The 19,593-nt window shown below is 57.8% G+C and overlaps 1 protein-coding gene across 1 annotated transcript; it reads right to left on the reverse strand.

The window, feature by feature from the left end:
• Positions 1-72: 72 nt before the first annotated feature.
• On the reverse strand, positions 73-18,546 carry ZSWIM4 (zinc finger SWIM-type containing 4). Its single transcript, XM_047700611.1, has 14 exons — positions 18,196-18,546; positions 16,007-16,208; positions 14,160-14,516; positions 13,391-13,539; positions 13,135-13,285; positions 11,790-11,957; positions 10,661-11,020; positions 9,207-9,344; positions 8,602-8,856; positions 7,951-8,086; positions 5,491-5,645; positions 4,095-4,258; positions 2,515-2,596; positions 73-2,103 (listed from the first exon to the last, which is right to left on the reverse strand). Exons 1-14 carry the CDS (start codon positions 18,346-18,348, stop codon positions 1,244-1,246), a joined length of 3,330 nt encoding a protein of 1,109 aa, XP_047556567.1. The 5' UTR covers positions 18,349-18,546; the 3' UTR covers positions 73-1,243.
• Positions 18,547-19,593: the final 1,047 nt, after the last annotated feature.

Here is a 19,593-nt window from a genome sequence, read left to right on the forward strand (position 1 = left end):
AGGGAACACCCCTCCATCTCAAAAGCAGTGTTCAGTATTAAAAAAAAAAAAAAAAAGAAAAGAAAAAGGAAATACAATATACGGTTCAATAAATAGAAAAAAGTTACAAAATGACATGATTTTGTCCTTAATTACAAGAGGAGAAGACAGAGGGGGTGATTGGGGTGGGACACTCTCCCTCCTCCTCCCTGGGCCAAGGTGGGGCAAGGGAGACCCAAGAGAGAGAGCAGTAGCGATTCAGAGCCACAAACAGAAAGGCGAAATAGAGGGAAATATGGAAAGGGAGAGTAAGATGAAGGGGTGGAGCAGGGACATGGAGGAGGAGAAAGGCAGAGCCAGAGCCAGAAAATGCCAAGATGCCAACCTCTCTCCTTTCCAGATCTGGGGGGTGGGCGGGTCCCTGGCTCTCCTGGGCTTGTCTCCCTCCAACACCAGGTTTGGAGGACAGCGTGAGCCTGGCTCAGTTCCTGAGTTGTATGTCCAGTGACTAGCAGGTAGGGGGAGGGACAGTAGTGACCCCTCGAGCCCAACCTGGGACCCTGGCATCCTCGGGAATGGGAATCCTGGCTGGACGGGGCGGGGGGTGAGGTATGTGGCTGAGGCCCGGGGCCTCTTTAAATCCTTCAGTGGGGATGAGCCATTGGTCCCAGCTGGGCAGTCTGGCGAGGGCATAGGGCTGCGAAATGGGGGCCCTGAGGCAGTGAGGGGAGGGTATAAAAGGAGATTTAGACACCCTAACACAAGTCTCCTGGGCACCCAGAGTGGAGTGTGGGGAGGGTCTGCTACATTGACTTTAAGAGCCAGTTTCTGGAAAGTCCTGCCTTGCAGCCCCCAACCCCACCCCCAGTCCAAGCCAGACCTGCAAGTTTGGGGAGGGAGAGCTTGCCTATTGCTTTTGGGGTGCCCAAGGTGGGGTCAAACCAGCTGCCCAAGCACACACCCCCTTCCAGGCCTCTGGGTGGTGGTATGGCTTCTGATCCTTGCGTCTCAAACACTCACTTAAAGACTCCTAGGCACGCATGTGGAAGGATGTCACCTCCATCCCCCCCACCCCGGCCCCTGCCATGTCCTCCCTCCAGCAGGGCCTGAGGGGATGACAGGCAAGACCACCTAGCTCCAGCCAGGCTCCTTCCCTGACTTAATACTGAAATGCCACATGGGCCTCCAGTGCTGAGGCCCCTGATGGAAAGCCGGTGCCACAGAAGCAGGGGCTGAGGAGGTCCCCACCGCCGCCCGCTGCCCCTCAGCCAAAGCGCTCCCGCACCAAGAGCATGAGCTTCTTCTTGCCCTTGTAGGTCTGTTTGAGGTTCTCCAAGAATTGGGCGAACTGCAGGTGCCCGTCAGGCGCCAGCAGGAAGGTCTCACGGGCCTGGCCCAGGAACTCGATGAAGTCGCCGTAGTGCCGCGGGCTGATGTGCGTGAGGCGGGAGTGGCTGGTGGCGATGTAGGCGGCCACCGCGGCATCCAGGAGCTGGCAGAGCGGCGCCCGGTCGGCGCCCAGCGGCTTAGCGGCTCGGCGGGCCCCCAGCGGCCCCAGGCCGGGGGCCGAGAGGGTCCAGCGGCGCAGGATGTCGGAGAGCATGGGGGCACAGTGGATGCTGCGGATGATGAGGGGGACAATGGCGGAGAGCTCGTGCCGGCCCAGAGAGTGGCTAAGCGAGCAGGCCCAGAGCACATCATTGACGGCCGGGTGGCTGTCCTGGTTGAAGGCGATGCTGAGCTGCGCCAGGGCCAGCGTGGCCAGCTTGTAGGCCCGCAGCGGCAGGCCGCGGTGCTCCATGTAGCGGGCCACCGTGAAGAGGTGGGCGTGGCCCAGGCCGCCAGCCGCGGCATCCAGCACAATCTGGTAGGCGGCCTCGAAGGCCGCGTGGTTCTTCTCGCACAGCGTGAGCGCGGGCAGGGCGCAGTTCTGCGGGTCCTTCATGGCGCACTGCAGGGCCAGGGTGCGTGCACAGGCCCAGAGCTCCTCCCTCCGGGGTGCGTCCAGCTGCAGCCGCGACAGCGTGGCGTGCGTGGTGCCCGTCACCGCCACGATGGTGGCAGCCTCCACCGGTGTGAATAAGGAATACCAGTTCTGCATGATATTCATCAGGGCTTGTGGGCCTGGGGGATGCAAGAGGGCAAAGCTGGCCAGGAAGGACAGGGACCACTCCCCCATGCGCTCGGGTTTGCCCTTCTGCCGCCATCCCCACCAGCCAGAGCTAAAGACACGATCCCTCTGGTTCTGCTCCCGAGCTTGACAGAAACTGCCCTTCCGAAGGAAGCAGGAAACTACCTTTCTAAAGAAGCAGGGGGCAGCCAGACTGGGGAGGAAGGGCACGCATGGGGCTATGCTTCCAGGCTCCTGTCCCTTCTCCAAGCCGCTTCAGCTTGGCCAGCTCCCAGGCCTTTGTCTAGCTCCATCCCCAGCCCGCCTGCCCAGCAGCGCAGCCCTGAGCTGGGGCTGGGGCCAGAGAAAAGGCTCTGCTTCTCCCTCCACAGGGACGCAGGCGGCAGGTTTGCTTGGGAACTCACCGATCTCTGTGGCACAGCTGACCAGCCACCGCACCATCTCCCGGCGCCGCCAGGTCATGGTATTCAAGGTCATCCGCATCACCTGCGGCACAGGAGGGGAGAGAGAAGGGGATCACCCCCAACCTCGCGCTGGCCTACGTAGGGGATCAGGGATCTTGAGGGGGCTGACTCCGTGGTGAGCCACGTGATCTGGGCAAGCGACCTCGCCTCCTGGGCCTTCAGTTTTCTCTTCTGTAAAATGGGCATTTAAAACCTCTATCTTGGGCAGGGAGCTCTTCTGAGAATTCAGTGCAAATTTTCATGTAAAGATTTTGCACAGGGGCACCTGGGTGGCTCAGTTGGTTGAGTGGTGGCCTTCAACTCAGGTAATGGTCTCAGAGCCTTGGGATCGAGCCCCGCGTTGGGATCCCTGCTCAGGTAATGGTCTCAGAGTCTTGGGATCGAGCCCCGCGTTGGGCTCCCTGCTCAGCGGGGCATCTGTTCCTCCCTCTCCTTCTCCCTCTGCCCCTCCCACTCGTGCTCGCTTTCTCTAATAAGCACATCTTTAAAAAAAAAAAATAAATAATAAAGTTGTATTAAAAAAAAAGATCTTGCACAATATCTGTGGCTTGAAAGCGCTCAGCCCCTGCCAGCCGTTACTGTTAACTGCTATCATTGCCGGTGCTACCCTCAGGCCCTGTGGCGCCTACCCCAGACAGCAGTCCAACCTGTCCCTTCTCTCTGGAAAGTTCCCTGCTTCATGTCAGCAGATTCCCCTCTGCGGCTCCCAACAAAGCACTTGCCCTACAGGCCCCTACCTTCTTCGGTTTCTACCCCCAATAAGCACCCTCCTTGTTTGCCTCCCTCCAGGTCCTGTCTGGTGGACTCTGCCTTCAGCAAACTCCTAAGGAGTGGGTCCCCTTCCTCGTGTCACCTCCCCATGCCCCCTCCAATAGTTCCACTCCCCCACAGGAGATTGTTGGGGATTAATTCTGCCTTCTACAGGCCCGCTGCTGGCCAGTTCTCCCTGGGAAAGTATTCCCACCCCCACCCCATCCCACAAGCCTGCCCCAAACTGTTCTCCATTCTTACTTTACCTTGGCCACAGTCTGAGGCCCCGCCCCTCCGGGTCCCACACCCTGCAGGTGACTCCTCACCTACAAGCAGCACCCATGCCGACCTCTGACTTGCCCCAGCAGGACAGCCCTTGCCTGGCCCCTGGGGATAGCCCCAGCTCGCAGGTCCTGCCTCAAGGACTTTCAACCACAGACCTCATCCGCTTTCAGGACCCACCCTGGCCCCACCCCTCAGCAGCAACCTTTCCTTCTAGGCTGGTTCCCCCACAGGCCCGGCCCCCACCATGGTCCCTAACAGTGGGCACAGCAGCCCCAGGCCCCATACCAAGGCCAGCACCCTAGGCCCAGCTTCCTGTTGTGGCCCACCCACTCACGGGCAGGCGTCCTCCTCCTCAGCCACGCCCCCAGGAGGGGCTGCTCCTCTTCCGACTCTGCCCTGGGAGTCCCCCACTGGTGACCCCCGTCCCTCATTCCTGGGACCTGTTCAGGCCTGTCCTCAGGCAGCAAGCCCCCACTGACCCTCACCTGCAGGCCCAGTTCCAGCGCAATGCCCAGCAGCGTGGTGTCGGGAGGCGCACTGGCCGGGGTGGCCGTTTTGCAGGCGTCCTGCGCCAGCTTGAAGAGCAGGGCTGGCGAGTGGATGTTCTGCTGGATGGAGCCCAGCACGGCATGCAGCCACTTGGGGTCTCCTGGGGTGGAGGGAGGGAAGAGGGCAGGGTTGGCCCACAGGACACCAGCCCCAGCGGCTGCCCAACCTGTTCGCCCACCTGTTCGCCCAGGTGTACCCGTGTGAGGAGGCAGAGGCAGCTGGCAATGGCTCTGGGAAGATCCAGACCACTCTCGGCACTCCCTCTCTTCTCTCCTCTCCCACCACCACCCAGCAGGAGCAAGCCAGCTAGAGACCCATAATGGTCAAGGGCAGTGATTCTGGACCCAGAACACCAGGGTTCAATCCCCACCTCGCCATTCACTAGCTATGTGACGCCCAGCAAGTCACTTGACTTCTCTGTGCCTCGGCCGCCCCATCTGTAAAATGGGTTATACTAATGCAATAGTACCTGCCTCCCAGGGCCACGGTGAGCCCGTACCTGAAAGGCTTTTACGGGACAAGAGCTGTACAACTGTGAGCTTTTATTGCTATTATCACTGGCCCAGAAGCTACAGTTCGGTCACTTTGCTTTAGCCACATGGCCTTCCTCTGTTCCTCAAACATACTAGGCATGGTCCAGCCTCAGGGCCTTTGAACTGGCTGTTCCCTCTGCCTGGAATGATCCCTCAGCCTGGACACAGCCCTCCCCAGATTCCTGGGGAAGCCCTCATCCCCAGCATAAAGGCGTGAGTGTCCTCCTGAGAAGAGGAAGAAATCGGGAGTGCTCTCTTTCTCTGCCTTGTGAGGACACAGGCAGGAGCGTGGCGGTGTGCAAGCCAGGAACAGAGTCTGTGGCGGTGTGCAAGCCAGGAACAGAGTCCTCCCTGGGAACCCACGATGCGGCATCCTGACTTTGGACTCCCAGATCCCAGAGTTGTTGCTGAAGCCACCTGGTCTGCAGTGCTGTTATGGTGGCTCAAGGTGACGAGGACACCAGATGCAGGCAAGAGCTCCACCCTCTCGGCTTAAGCACAGGCCTGCTCTCCCCACCCGCCGCAGCCCTGGTTCCGTTCTTGCTCATTGTGTGACGTCACTAAGTGTTTGACATTGCTTAAGGTCTGTCTGTCCTCCCCGCCAATGGAACACCGAAGGCACTGGAACAGGATTGTTCACGCCTCAGCACCTGGGACAGTGCCTGGTCTGTCTAGAAAGTGCTCAAGGAAAACTGAGAATTTGATGAAAGGATAAAAAGTAGAGGGAAGGGATGAGGGAAAGGAGGAAAGAGAAGGCAGAGGAGGATGGCAGGAGGACGGGGGCAGCTTCCGTCCTCACCCTTGGCGGCTGTCAGCATGGCAGAGGCCAGCTCGCACTGGCGCGTTTCCAGGTGACCGAGGATGAACCAGCGGGGGAAGCGGTTGCTCATGATGGAGTCCAGCGGGCTGGGGTGCGGTTCTCCGGCGGGAAACGCTGTCTCCAGCACAGGCAGCCTGGTGGGGGCAGAGGGGGAGAAGCAAGCCCACGGTGAAAGGAGGATAGGGCCTCCTGCCTCTACTGGAGCCTCCCTGCTTGGGCCAGCAAAGCCACAGGCATGCGGGATGATGGAGGATGTGGGTGCCAGATGTTCACTGGAGTACTGTTGGTGCACATCACTTGGGGTTGATTAAATAAACAATGCTCTAGTCATGCACCAAGGGCTGACAAAAATGTGAGACCATGTCCTGATGCAGCCTTCCGGTAGTCCTTCGGTCACCCCCTTCCCTTTCTCACTCTGCTCCAGCCACTGTTCCCCTCAATACCCCTCAAATACAACCAAGCAGAGTCCTACCTCAGGACCTTTGCCTATGCTGTTCCCTCTGTCAGGAACACTCTTTCCCAGACATCCTTGTAGCATCTCCCTCACCTCCTTCAATTCTCTCTCTCTCTTTTTTTAAAGATTTTATTTATTTATTTGTCAGGGCAGGCGGGGGTGTATGTGTGTGCACAAGCAGGGGGAGTGGCCAACAGAGGGAGAAGCAGACTTCCTGCCAAGCAAGGGGCCGGTTTCGAGACTCTATCCCAGGACCCTGGGATCATGACCTGAGCTGAAGGCAGACACTTAACAAACTGAGCTACCGCGGCGCCCCTTACTTCCCTCAAGTCTTTACTCAAATAATTTTCAGTGGGTTCTTCCTTGAGACCCCTCCCTACACATGAAACTCCCACTCCCAACTTCTCCCAGGCCTTCTTTGCTATAGGTCACCACCTGACACACAACATAGTTTACCTATTAATTTAATATTTATTTAAAATAACGTATTATTCTATTTCCCTCACTGAAACGTCTGCTCCATGAGGGCAGGCATTTCTGACGATTCCCTTCACTGCTGCATTTCCAGCAGCCAGAACAAAGTCTAGTACACAGCAGGCAGATGGACAGCAAATGTTTTTGGAATGACTACACGCCCACTAGGGGTATATTGCTAGACAGGCCACTCTATGCATGTATTTTGTATTTAGAAAGTTCTTTTGGGGCGCCTGGGTGGCTCAGTCAGTTAAGCATCTGCCTTCAGCTCAGGTCATGATCCCAGGGTCCTGGGATTGAATCCTGAGTCGGGCTCCCTGCTCGTGGGGAGTCTGCTTCTCCCTCTGCCTCTGCCCTGCTCATGCTCTCTCTCGGTTTCTCCCACTCAAATAAATAGATAAATAAAATCTTAGGGAAAAAAAAAATTACATGAGGTAATGTGAGGATTTGGACCAGGGATCAGGACCATTTTTTTTTCTTTTTTGCACAGGTTCAGACAGTCAATATTTTTGGCACTATGGGGGGGCCATTTGGTCCCTGTCACAACCATTCAACTCTGCCATCGCCACACAAAAGTAGCCCCAGACAATACCTAAATGAATGAACGAGGCTGTGTGCCAATAAAACTTTATTGCTCGACACTGAACCCTGAGTTTCATATGACTTTCCACCTGTCACAGAATATTCTTTTTATTTTCAAACACTTAAAAATGTGAAAACCATTCTGATCTCATGGGTTTAACACGTGGCAGGCCACATCTGGCCCAGGGGCTGTCACGTGCTATTTCCTGGCTTAGAAATCACAGCTCTTCACAAATTATTTTTTCCAAATATTCTGGAAAGATGCATGCTAAATTGCTACTAAGCATCTCTAGATGATGGGATCAGAGACGGGGACAGAATTCATCTTATTTGCTGGGCATAGTGTACTACCCAGAGGGTCTTTAAAAATTCTGCTTCTGTAGTCAGTTGGTACACATGAGAAATGATAAGGTTATTCCCAGCAACACTTTTTGGGAAATATATCAACGTCTATCTACTTTAAATCAATTCTTTTATGATACTTCCTTACAGCAGTCCTTACCAAACTTTTAAGATGCCAAGTTCACTGAAAATAAGGAGCAAGGAACAGACATGGGACGCATCATGGATGTAAAAGGAAGACCAGCCTTCAATTTCCAGATTATGGGTTTGCAGAAATCTTGATTCTTGTGGGATAGATAAGAAGAAAGTGGTGACATGGCTTGTCTCCAGAGAGATTTGGTAAGCAGGGACAATGTTTGGAGAAGAATTCTGAATTCCCTGTGGATCTCTCTCAAATTTGAAATAAAAATACACATGTATACTTAATTTAAAAAAAAAAAAAAAAGCACAAGGCAAACGAGGACGCCAGCCTGAGGGAGATGGAATTAACGAGCTTGTGAGTTTCCGGCGGGCAGATGGGGGCTCTGAGGGCGACCCTCCAGTCCTGCCCAGTCTCCTGGGCCGAGTCCCCAGCAGCCCGTTCTCACCTCATGGCCCTCAGCGCGAGGCGGTAGGCCAGGTCGGGGTCGTGGGGCAGCAGCGCCGTGAACAGGTAGCGGGCACAGGTGTGCATGGGCACGCTCTCCCGGAACAGCACCTCTCCGAAGCCGCTGAAGGGACCCCCTGCAGGGGCATCCTGAGCTCAGACCCCAGGCAAGGGCTCATCTCCACCCCATCCGCAGGTTTCCTCACCTCCCAGGCTCTGAGGAGGGGAGGGACTTGCTCGGGAGAGAGCCGCTGGGGCTAGGGGTTGGCGGGGTGCGGGAGGTAGTGCAGGACTGAGACAGAAGAGAAGGGCAAAATCTGAAGAGGAGACCTGGGAACCCCCTGGTGGGGGGCAGGACGCAGAAACAAGGCGGGGCCGGGAGGTGGGGGTGGGGCTACACCTGCTCCAGAGGTGGGGCCTCACAAGGACCAGGCCCCTTGACGCCAGTGACGGGGTCAAGGGGCGGGGCCTCCTTCCCAGGCCAGCACTTTCCAGGGAGCGGAGTTAAGGGCTGGCTCACCTTTTAGGTACCGCCAAGGTAGCAGCGAACTGTAAGGGCCAGGAGACGGGGCCTCCTGATCCAGCAGCCGAGGGGCCACTGGAGAACAGGGGACAGGGCCCCTCCCCTCCCCGTCTGGGGGCGGGGCCTCACCTTCCAGCAGCAGCCCCGCCTGCTTGCGCAGCACCTGCACCAGCCGCTCGTCCAGCTCCACCTCCTCCAGCAGGGCCAGCAGCTGCTCCTCGCTGCGCACCACCTTGTCTTGGGCGTACAGTCCCTCCGGCAGGGCCCGCTGCTGCCCCAGGCCCAGCAGTGCCACCTCAAGGGCCAACGCCAAGTAAGACTCCCCGGGGCTCCCGGGCACCGGCACATGCTGGTAGGCCGCCTTCCGCTTCTCGGGGCCAGAGTCTGTGGGAAATGGGTACCAGGGCTGCTGAGGGGGGGGGGTGCCCCCCTTCTGGGGACCCTAGGGGCTCTTCAATTCAAACATGGAGACTGGAGGGCGTTGGGCTTATGTGGGGGAACCCAGCAGATCCCAGCACTGACCAGAAACCTTCTACCAGCAGATAGGTGGGTCTGCGGTGGCCTCGCTTTCAGGAGAAGCAAAGTCTGTTGGCTCCTGGCACTGGCCAGGGCATGTGGCCAAGTGTAGAGACCTGACCAAGGATAGGAGTGTGGCCCCACTTTCTTGGGGTACTGGGCTGGGGAGGGGGAAGGGGAAATGTCCCATTTCTTCCCAGGGGCCCCAGTGTGGGTACCTGGGTAAAGAGCAAGGGTCTCCTCTTCCAGGCGGCAGGCTTCCAGGAGCGCCCTGCAGAGGCAGCCGATGGGGTCCAGTGGGTGGCCTACCCATCCTTCCGTGTTGGTGATGCAGGTGTTACCTTTCTGCAGCAGCTCTGCAGGTAGTACGAGGGGCTCAATGCTTACCCTCCACAAGTCTAGGTAGGGGGCCTTCTCTCCTTGAACCCCCAGCCCAGCCTCCCAGTGCCCACCCACTACCTGGTCAACTGTGAGCCATCCTGTCTGCCCATGAGCTCTGTAGCAGCCCTCACCTCCACAGCCTTGGCCTCCTGTCCCACAGCCAGACCCCAGCCTGGCAGGGACACATGGGTGAAACTGCGCGCTTTCAAAAACATCCACCATCTTTCTCCTAGCTCCCACCTCTCTTGAGCCTAACTGGCTTTCAGGCCCCCATGTGGCCACCTGCTCCATCTGAAAGCCCCATTCTCCAATCTCCTCCCATGAGCCTAGCTCTCTCCTGCCTCTGGGCTCCTGCCCCTGCTGTTCCTTCTACCTAAAACACTGTTCCTCCCTCCCCTTCTCCTGGGAAACTGCTATACATCTGTAAGATCTCAGCATAGCTCTCACCTGCTCTGTGAAGCTTTCCCTGTGCCTCTAGGCTGGGGCAGGACTCTTCTGGGGTCACAGTTCCCCCAGAGTTCCATGACACCTGGGGTTCAATTTCCTGATAACATACCTATTACCCAAACAACAAAACTGGTGGCCTCTCTCCTGCCTCCCCATACCTCATCAACAAACATGTTCTTTTTTTTAGCCCATACAGCGTGGCTTTTTTTTCCCCCAATGCAAATTTGAATTTGTTTCCCATGTTTAAAATTCAGTAAATTGCACATCACATAATGCAGATTTCTGGCCTGTCCTGAAAAATTGGAAGATCTGGCCACACTGGGTCCCTATTCCTGAAAAAGTTGTAACTGGCACCGGCTCCATAGCACAGAGGCTGGAAGCTTAGAAACTACAAGTCCCAGGCTCCTTTGGGTGAGGCGGAGGCAAAGACAGGAGGAAGCCCTGATTCTCCTGTAGCCGCCATGAGCAGGTGTGCAGCTGTCCACAGGGCAGAGACAGGAGGCTTTGCCAGCAGGTTCTGAGTGCTCTCTTGGGAACGGCTCCCAGCAGGGGCTGCAGGCTGCTGAGCTCACGGTCAGCAGTTTGCTGCAATCCGTGTGCTTCTGAAGTTCAGGTTCTTGAGCAATGGCATCCCCGACTTTCAATCCCGCAGCCCTTGCGGTACTTTTATGAGCCCCCAATCTCCTGTATTAAATTCTTTTTGCTCAAGATTCCTCCAGGTGGCCTGGCTTTCCCAGATGGTGGGACCCTGAGTGGAACCCACAGACGTCAGGGGTGCCATGGCTCCCAGCAGTCAGTGTCTGTGTCTATGGCCCTGGGGGAGTAGGGCAGTCATGGCACCCACCTTTTTTCTGCTGCTTATAGCTCTCGAGTTGATGCCGCCGCTGCAGCCGGAGCGTGTTGACGATGGCACCTGCCAGCCGCAGGGCCTGGCGGGGGTATCCGTGGGCACGCAGGGTGTCCACTCGGGCACAGGCCGTGGGGAAGGGCTCGCCCAGCCACAGTGGGCGGCCCTGGGGGTCAAAGGTTGGCTTTTCACTGCCCATGGTGCCTGTGAGGCTGGGGCCGTAGGAGTCGCTGGCCAGGATCCGCTGTAGGTGGGCGTCACTCCAGTGCAATGACCCAGCCTGGAGGGCGCGGCCAAAGATGGTGTGGCGGGAACCTGCAGCCACCACCTCTTCTTCTTCCTCCTCCTCCTCCGGACCTGCAGGAGGGGCACCCACATGGCCTGGTAAGGGGGCCCTGGCATTCAGGCTGAAGCCAGCTTGGTACTAGATTCTGGGCACAGTGATGGGGGGTGTGTCATCTCCCCAAATCCTTTATTTTTTAATTAATTAATTAATTTTTTAGATTTCATTCACCTCCTTGACAGAGAGAGGGAGGGAGAGCACAAGCAGGGGGAGCAGCAGGCAGAGGGAGAGGGAGAAGCAGGTTCCCCACTGAGCAGGGAGTCTGACACAGGGCTCCATCTCAGGATCCCAGAATCATGACCCAACCCGAAGGCAAATGCCTAACCGAATGAGCCACCCAGGCGCCACTCCCCAAATCCTTTAAATAGCCCTTTAAACGTGTGTGTGTTATATGTGTGTGTGTGTATATGCATGCGTGTGTCGGGGAAACTATTAAATCCCTTCATGCCAATGGACTATGGAGGTTGACGAACTGTCCATGTCTGCCCACCCTGCCCCTCCCCAGACTCCATTCCTCTTTTCCTCCCCCCACCCCATCTCTCACTCCTCTCCCCCCTCCCTCCATCTCTGCCTCTCTCTTCTCAGTATCTTTTTCCTTTTCGCTCAGTCACCCCTGCCCCCGACCTCCCTGGCCAGGAGGAGGCCAAGTCAGGAGACCAGCCCAGAACGACCAGCATCTTAAGCATTTCACTTCATGTGCCTCCAATTGCCCGCCGCCCCTGCCTGGGCCCTCACTCCATCCTGGTGGGGAGGACAGACAAGGGCCAAGGGCCCCTCTCCTACCTGGGCTGAGGGCCACACTGGGCTGCAGGCTGGGCCCATCAAAGGAGTAGTTGCCCTCTTCCAGTGGGCACACGTCCAGCTTGTCCCACTTGCCAAGCAGCTGGAGCCAGCTCACCCGCTCCTCTGGTTTGCAGTGGGGGCTCAGGACAACACACACCCACAGGGCCCCTAGGGACAGAGGGCAGCTGGTAAATGTGGGCATGAGGGAGGCTAGACATTCATGCCAACAGTAGCCTACTGTGTGCTGGGCACTGGTCTCTGCTTAGCCCTCATCTCGAGCCTCTGAGATTGCAACTGATAATCTTTTCCCATTATAGCACAGAGAGGTAGAAGCAGTTGCTCAACATCACACAGCTGTGAAGTGGGAAGTCAGGATTTGAACCCAGTCCCTCAGACTCCACTTGCTGTTGCCACCTGGTTTTGAATGGCCTGCGAGCTAAGATTTACTCTTCCATTTCTAAATGGTGGGGGGAAATACATCAGAGGAATATTTTGTGACTTGTGAAAATTATGTGAACTTCCCATCAATAGTGTCTGTAAGTAAAACTGTATGGGGTGCTGCCGTGCCCATCTGGTGGCGTGTCTGTGGTTATTCTTCCATGGCAATGGGCAGGATCGAGAAGCCGTGACAGAGACCAGTGGCCTACAAAGCCAAAGGCTGCAGGCCCTTACAGAAAAGGAATAATGCCGGGAGCCTGGGTGGCTCAGTCATTGGGTGTCTGCCTTCTGCTCGAGTCATGATTCCCGGGGTCCTGGGATCAAGCACCATGTCGGGCTTCCAGCTCAGTGGGGAGCCTGCTTCTCCCTCTCCCCACTGCTTGTGCCTCTCGCTACCTCTTTCTCAAATAAAATCTTTTTTTGTTATTGTTTTAATATTTATTTGAGAGAGAGAGGGAGAGAGAGCATGAGCAGGGGGAGAGGCAGGCAAAGGGAGAAGAAGGCTCCCCACTAAGTAGAGAGCCCAATGTGGGGCATGATCCCAGTCCCAGGACCCCGGGATCATGACCCAAGCTGAAGGCAGATGCTCAACCAGCTGAGCCACCCAGGAGTCCCTAAATGAAATCTTAAAAAATAAAAAAAAAGAGGAAAAGGACTAATGCATCTATAGTATTTCTTTGTCTGTCTCCTCAACAGGTGTCAGCTTCAGGAGTGCAGGGGTTCAGCCCCTTGTTTCCTGCCCAGCCCTGAACCCGTACAGTGCCTCCCGCATCACAGGTGCTAGTGAACACGGAAGGGATTCAGGGGCCGCACGCTAATGGCGGGGTGAGCCTGACCTGGCAGCCAGAGCCCGCTGGGGCGCCGAAGCCCCGCTGTGCACCCCGGGCCTCCCCCCGCCAGGCCTTACCCAGCTCGTCCCACAGCTGCCGGCATTTGTCGGTCATTCCCGCGCCCTGCTGCCGCCACAGCGCCAGGCGCGGGTCCTGCAGGAACTGCTCCGTCATGAGGATCAGCATGCGCGCCCCGTTGGAGTCCCGCATCCGCAGCATCTCCCGCACCTGTGCCAGTATGAGGGCAGGGACGGGCGGTGAGGAGGGGGCGGGGCACAGGGGCCAGAGCCTTCGGTCCCGGCCCGCTCACCCGCCCGCTGGGCCCCGCAGCACCTTGCAGAACATGGAGCGCAGCTGCTGGCTGGCGCCGTAGTAGCCGCCGTTGGACAGCAGCTGCTTCACCTGCTCCTGGATCTGCTCCTCGTCCAGGTGCCAGCAGTTGGCATCCTCGATGCTTGCACCCGCGGTGGGGTCTGGGGCACCTTCGGGGAGGGCAGGAAAGTGAGGCTGGGGTTTCCAATCTCCCTCTACGCCCTCTGCCCACCCCCATCAGTCCACCTTGATCCCAATCAAAGCCCCTCCCACCTGACCCCGGGGAAGCCGTCAGTCCCGGCAGCTCCGCGTTCACCTTCCATCCTACTTAACCGTCTCTGTCCACTCACCCCATCCGCTTTTTCACACCTGCAGGTCACCCCATATCGCATCACCCACCCATGGCCATCCTCAGTTATCCATCCCCTCATCCATCCCCCACCCTCTATCCTCCCACAGCCTTTCTTCTCTCCAAACCCTCCCCAGAGCTCACAACACCTCCAGGTCTATCCCCCACCCATCCCCCACCTGACACCCACAAACGTCCACACATACCCTTCATGCCCTCCACCCACCCACGCTCAGGCGGCTCTTGTGCTCTTGGGGCACCCCCACCTTGGGGCTGAAGCTCCCCGTTCCCGGGGCCAGGTCAGATCCAGGATCTGCCACTTAGTAGGTGTGTGACCTTGACTTCAGGCTGCGGTGCTCTCCCTACCCCAGCTCAAGGATCCAGAGGACCTGAGGATTCCAAGATGGAAGCTGCCCCCCTTGGGCCCCCAGGTGCCCTCACCATGCACCAGGTTGATCTCGGAGCCCAGCAGGAGGATCTCGTCAGCCAGGCGCTGGGCGGTGGGCAGCACCTCGGTGTGGTGGGCGCTGATGAGGTACTGCACGAACTTCTGCAGCTGGTCTCTGTTCATCTGGGACAGTGTCTCAGAGATGGGCAGCCGCAGCTCCACCTGGCGCGCATGTCGAATGCGGTACAGAGACAGAGCCACCACGTGTGCACAGTAGAAGAGGTCACGGTTGTCACAGCCGCAGCTCACCGACGTGATCTTGCAGCGGTCAAAGCTGATGGAAACGTGGTAGAGGCGCTCGGGCTCTCCAGGGCCCCCCAGCTCCCGGATGTTTCCGCTCAGATGGAACCCTAAGACCAAAGCCAGGCCAGCCACTGCTGGGTCACCCCTGGATAGCAGTGCTCGACCACAGCACATAGCCAGACCCAGGTGCCAGACCCATGGAGTAACTAGCACAAGCCACTTAACCTCTCTGTCCAATGGGAACGGGTAGTGACCTCTTCTTCATGTGTTTTGAAGAGGATTCAATGAGCTAATATTTGGTAAGTGCTTAGAACCTTGTAGGCATACAGTAAGTCCTAAATAAATGCTTGCTCCTGTTCTAATTCTGAAGAACATTATAGTGATGATGCTGAAGGTGGTTTTCTCAGCCCTTGGGTTACTGTGGATACAGCCTGGGCTCCAGGATCCCCGTAACTTCCTGGGAAGATGCCCAAGGCCTGTGACACTTGGGGGTGAGGGGCTGATGTGGCAGCCGAGGGGGCCAGGCTACCCCATCACCCCCTGCCCCACCCTGGCCCCTGGGGAGCCCAGATGCCAGGCTTATCCAACTGGTTGGGCAGCTCAGGCCCCAGCTGGCCCTGGCTGCGTCACGCAGAGAGACGGCGGCTTCCTCATACCGGCTGAAAATGGCCAAGCCTGTGGCGGGCTGGGCCATGTCCAGGCAAGGGGGGCCCCAGGCTGACAGGGTTCAGGGAGGGTCATCTTAGCCAAGCCCCTGCCTCCAGGTAGGAGGTGAAGTGTTCCTGGGCTTACTTGCTTTCGGGCTCAACCTCTACTTGCCCCCTTCTGAGCCCCACTCCCTGAGGACTAGAATCTTCTTCCACCTTTAGTTCCAAACTTCTGGCCCCTACCCTCCCTCACTGGACTCCACTGCCTGAGGTCTAAGACCACCCCTCACAGCTGATCTTAAACTTCTACTCAAGTCTCCCACCTAAGCCTCATTGCCTTAGATGTAAGACCATCCCTAAACGTCTGATCCCAATTTCTAGTAGTCTAGTCCTTCTGCCTGAGGTCTAGACTACTTCTCACCTCAGGCTTGAAACCTCGGCCCCACAGCATCACTGGGTCCCTCTGCCTGAGGTCTGAAATCTGGTCTCACTTCTGGTTTGCAAATGGCTCCTCGGCATTGCCCCAAACCAGCCCTCCTCCCTGTGTCCCAACCTCTTCTCCCGCCCACCAGTCAAGCTGTCGGAGGACCACCTTTGCCTTTAGCTCAGAATCAGGATCCAACCCCCACAGTGGTCCTCCACCTAGGATCTGGAAATAGCCTCAGTCCTCCATCCTTAGCTGGTCCCTGCTGCCTAAATTCTGGGACCTCCCCTCCGCCCTGCTTTCTGGTTCACCATCCTTCCCCCCAGCCCCGTCTAAGCCCCCTACCTGGGGTCTAGGCAGATCTTTGACCCTAAGCTCAGAATATCTTGTAAAACCCTCTCTGGGCATCAAAGCCAGTGGTCTGGAATGTCCCCTTGCCTCGGCCCAGGCCACTCTCCCTCCCTTTCCCTCCCTGCCTGTGCTGGACCCCCTGACCTCCCTGGCAGGGATGGGGGCGAGCACTCACCCACTTGCAGCACGCGGTCCACGGCCCCGCTCTGCAGCAGGTGCAGCCCACGGGTGAAGGGCACGCGGGCGTCGTGCTCGCCCTCTGGGGGCTGGTAGCCCAGGGATGAGTACATACAGATCTCCCGTTCACTGCGTGGGAATGACCAGAACACAATGCGCTTCTGGACCGGCTCTGGCACCCGGGAGAACCGCTCCTCCACCTGCAGGAAGGGCAGTAGGTTAGAAACCCAGCTTGAATCCTGGCTTTGCCACTTACGAGCAGTGTGACTCTGGGCAAGTCACTTGGCCTCTCTGAGCTTGTTTTCTCAAGTGCGAGGTGGGGATGTTAACAGCACCCACCTCCTGAGTATCGAGCTTGCAATAACACCTGGCCTGTACTTAGTGTTCTAGAACTTTCTGCTACTTCCCCCCGACCCCGTGTCAGATCCCAGGTCCTGATGTAATGTAGTCTCCCCTCCCAGGCTTTGAAGGGGCAGGAGAAAGGGAGACAACAGTGATAAGAATAGTGATCAGGCCTCCATATTCTCAGCCTACACTATGCTAAATGCTTTGTGTATGTGATTCCCCATAATTTTCATGGCAACATCTCAGTAATACTAGTTCTCATCCCATTTTGCAGCCCGGACATTCGGAGGCTCAGAAGTGGGGTGAATGCACTTGCTCGGTCTTGCAGCTGGCGAGCTCCGAGTCCCAAGATAGGCTCCGTTCTCAGCTTCCAAGGGCCTGCAGGAAGGGAGGGGCGTCCTCACCACCCCTGTGGGCTTTGGGCAGCAAATCAAGCTGGTTGAACCAATGTTCCAATCTGGGCTTGCTACTCCCTGGCTGAGTGACCTTAGGCAAGTTTCTCAACCTCTCTGTGCTCCAATTTCCTCAAAGTGGGAGGGAGAACAACAACTCCAAAGGGCTGCAGAGGATTCCAGGAGCTTCTGAGGGGCAAGAGCTTTCCTAGCACCAGGCCTGGTCAGGGCAGGCACATGGGAACCACCAGAGATGGTTTCAGGATTATGCTGGGTATCTCATGCACGATAAAGGGGCAGTGACCTCCCAGAGCTCCCAGTCCTGGGTTTCTGGGAGAAGTGGGAGGACCAGTGACTGGCTCAGGTCTCAGGGACAGTTGGCAGATGACTAAGGAGGGATTTTCCAGGCCATGAATCAGAGCTTGTCCCATCCACACTTGGCTCAGACTCATCAGTCCCGGCAGACTTCCTAACTCTGGACAGGCCAGGGAGCAAAGAACACCCCCAAAGCCAGATAGAGGACAGAGCCTATGGGACTGCAGAGGGCTTGCTCAGAGCCCGGCCACATCTCCACTCTTCAGAGGCCCATTCTGAGGCTGGAAAAGGGGACTCTAACTACCACAGCCCTGGGGCATCGTGGTAGAACCCCCAGAAACTAACAGAGGTCCAGGTGCACCTGTACAGGTACTATGACCCAGGCCTTGCCCTTGCTGCTGACCTATGGAAGGACTAGAATGGCTGGGGGACAGAGGGAGGGTGAGCACCGGGGAAATAGGGGAATGTGGGAGGGTACCCTGACATTGGAGGGGCTGGGCAGCCCCAGGTGGGAGGTGGTCCCAGAAGTATTGAGGGAGGGAAGCAGGACTCCAGGGAAGGATCTGGAGGAGGAGGGGGATTCCCCAGGGGACAAGGGCTCTGGAGCACAGATTGGGGACAGAAAGGAGTATCTTGGGGCTGGGGTCTGTAGAAATGGGGGAGTTCTTTGCTGGAGGTGTGGGGCAGAGATCTGGAGTCTCTAGGGGAGGAGATGGGGGTGTCCTCCAAGTCGGGGTGGCTTGTAGGAGTTGGAAAGAGGAGTGAAGATTGAATGGGGTGTCCTAACTGAGAGCTGAGGTTGAGGTGGGAAAAGAGGGTACCCAGGGTTGTGCGAGGACCCCGGGGCAGGAGGAGAAGGAAGTGTCCTGAGCTAGGATCTAGGGCGCTGAGGACATCCCTGTGTCCTGTGGGCTGGAGGGCTGCGATGGCAGGAGGAATGGGGGTGGGTCACAGGGCTTGAAGGAGTGAAATGGGAGGATGAGAGGGTGTTTCGGGGCGGACTTAAGGATCCTGGAGGGGATCTCTGGGAGTGTCTCGTACGCGGGCAGGTCCGGAGGCTGGGGGTTGGGCAGGGGAGAGGAAGGCTAGTCGGATAAGGGGTTGGGAGTGCGTCCCTCCCCCCACCCCTCATCACCTGCTCGAAGGCCCAGGTCTCGGCTACTCGCTTGGCACTGAGGTCCAGCAGCGCCTCGGGCCGGCCCCGGCCGCGCACGGCCCCGGCCCCGGCATCGCGCTCCTCGGGTCCCGCGGGGCAGCCCCGGCTCCGTTTGGCCGCGGGGGGGTCCATCGACCGGGCCGGGGCCGGGGCGGGGCCTGTTGGGGGGTCAGTCCGATGCCCGCTTTGCGTCGCCAGCTCCCGCGCCCTCTACCCGCCTTCCAGTTCGTCTTCGGCTCTCGGCTGTCCCGGGACCCCAGCCGCACCCACCCCCGCCCCGCGCCGGGCCGGCCGGGTGATGCGGCCCCTTTAAGACTCTTCACAACAATGAAGCTGCCTCAGTCGCCGCTTTATCCTCCGCCGTCGTCCCGCCCCCGCCGCCCGTCCCCATTGGCCCCCCCCTCGGCCTCCGTGGCTCTCCTCCGCTATTGGCTGCACCGCCAGACACGTCCTCAAGTTCTCGCTGTTCATTCGTTATATGTGCTGCTTGTCCTTTCGAGGAAGCCCATTCAGAACGCTCATAGGGCTGTGCTGTCAATCATGGGGCGCCGGCGGCCAATCATAGTGGGAGGACCCCCCGCGGCTCCGGCCTTATGCGGAGTTTCGGGGCGGGCCCTCGGTTCATTCACAACATTCCTCTCCCGCCCCCCTCCGGCTGGACAGCGCGCCCGGGGCAGCTGGGGCTGCGCCCACACACGGCTTTGTTTACTGAGGGTCGCTTCCGGGCTCCGCAAGGGGACAATCAACACGACTCGGCCGGGGAGCGAGACTGAGCGGCGGGATTCCTAGGCAGCCTCTCAGCCCCTCCTCCCTCTGGGCTGTGCGAGGCGAGAAACTCTCTCAGCCTCTCTGGGCGCGGAGTCAAGTTTTGATATTTGTGGGGTTGGGGTGGGTGGAGGGGATCACAGGCCCCTCGGTTGAGCTCTTGGGGGCCACAAACCTGTTCTCCAGAAATAGAGCCCAACCCATGCCCCAAGCTAAGAACCCTCAATCCATTCTGTGCCCTGAATATTAAGTTGAGTCATATGAAATGGCTGATTTTCGACCTACTAAGACGGCAGTTTCAAAAGGTTCAACTAATACCTATCACATCCGATCGTCCAGGCCACCCTTTCTTGCCGGAAGCCGCCCGTGGTCTTGATCGCCAGCCCCGCCCCGCGGCCCACGCCATCCTTCCTCTCCCCCTGTCCTTAGAAAACCCTACATTTACCCTTCGCCATACTTTTCTCCGCGATCGCTACATTTCTTTACCTAGTTCAGCACTTGCTTGATTTCTGTCTCTTCCGTCTCCACCGAGACCCCCAGTGGCAGGAGTAAGTGTAATTGGTGCATTGCTACGCCGCCAGCACCCGAACAGCACCGGGCATACAGCAGTGA

Source organism: Lutra lutra, chromosome 1, assembly GCF_902655055.1.
Source record: "Lutra lutra chromosome 1, mLutLut1.2, whole genome shotgun sequence".
Classification (NCBI taxonomy): domain Eukaryota; kingdom Metazoa; phylum Chordata; class Mammalia; order Carnivora; family Mustelidae; genus Lutra; species Lutra lutra.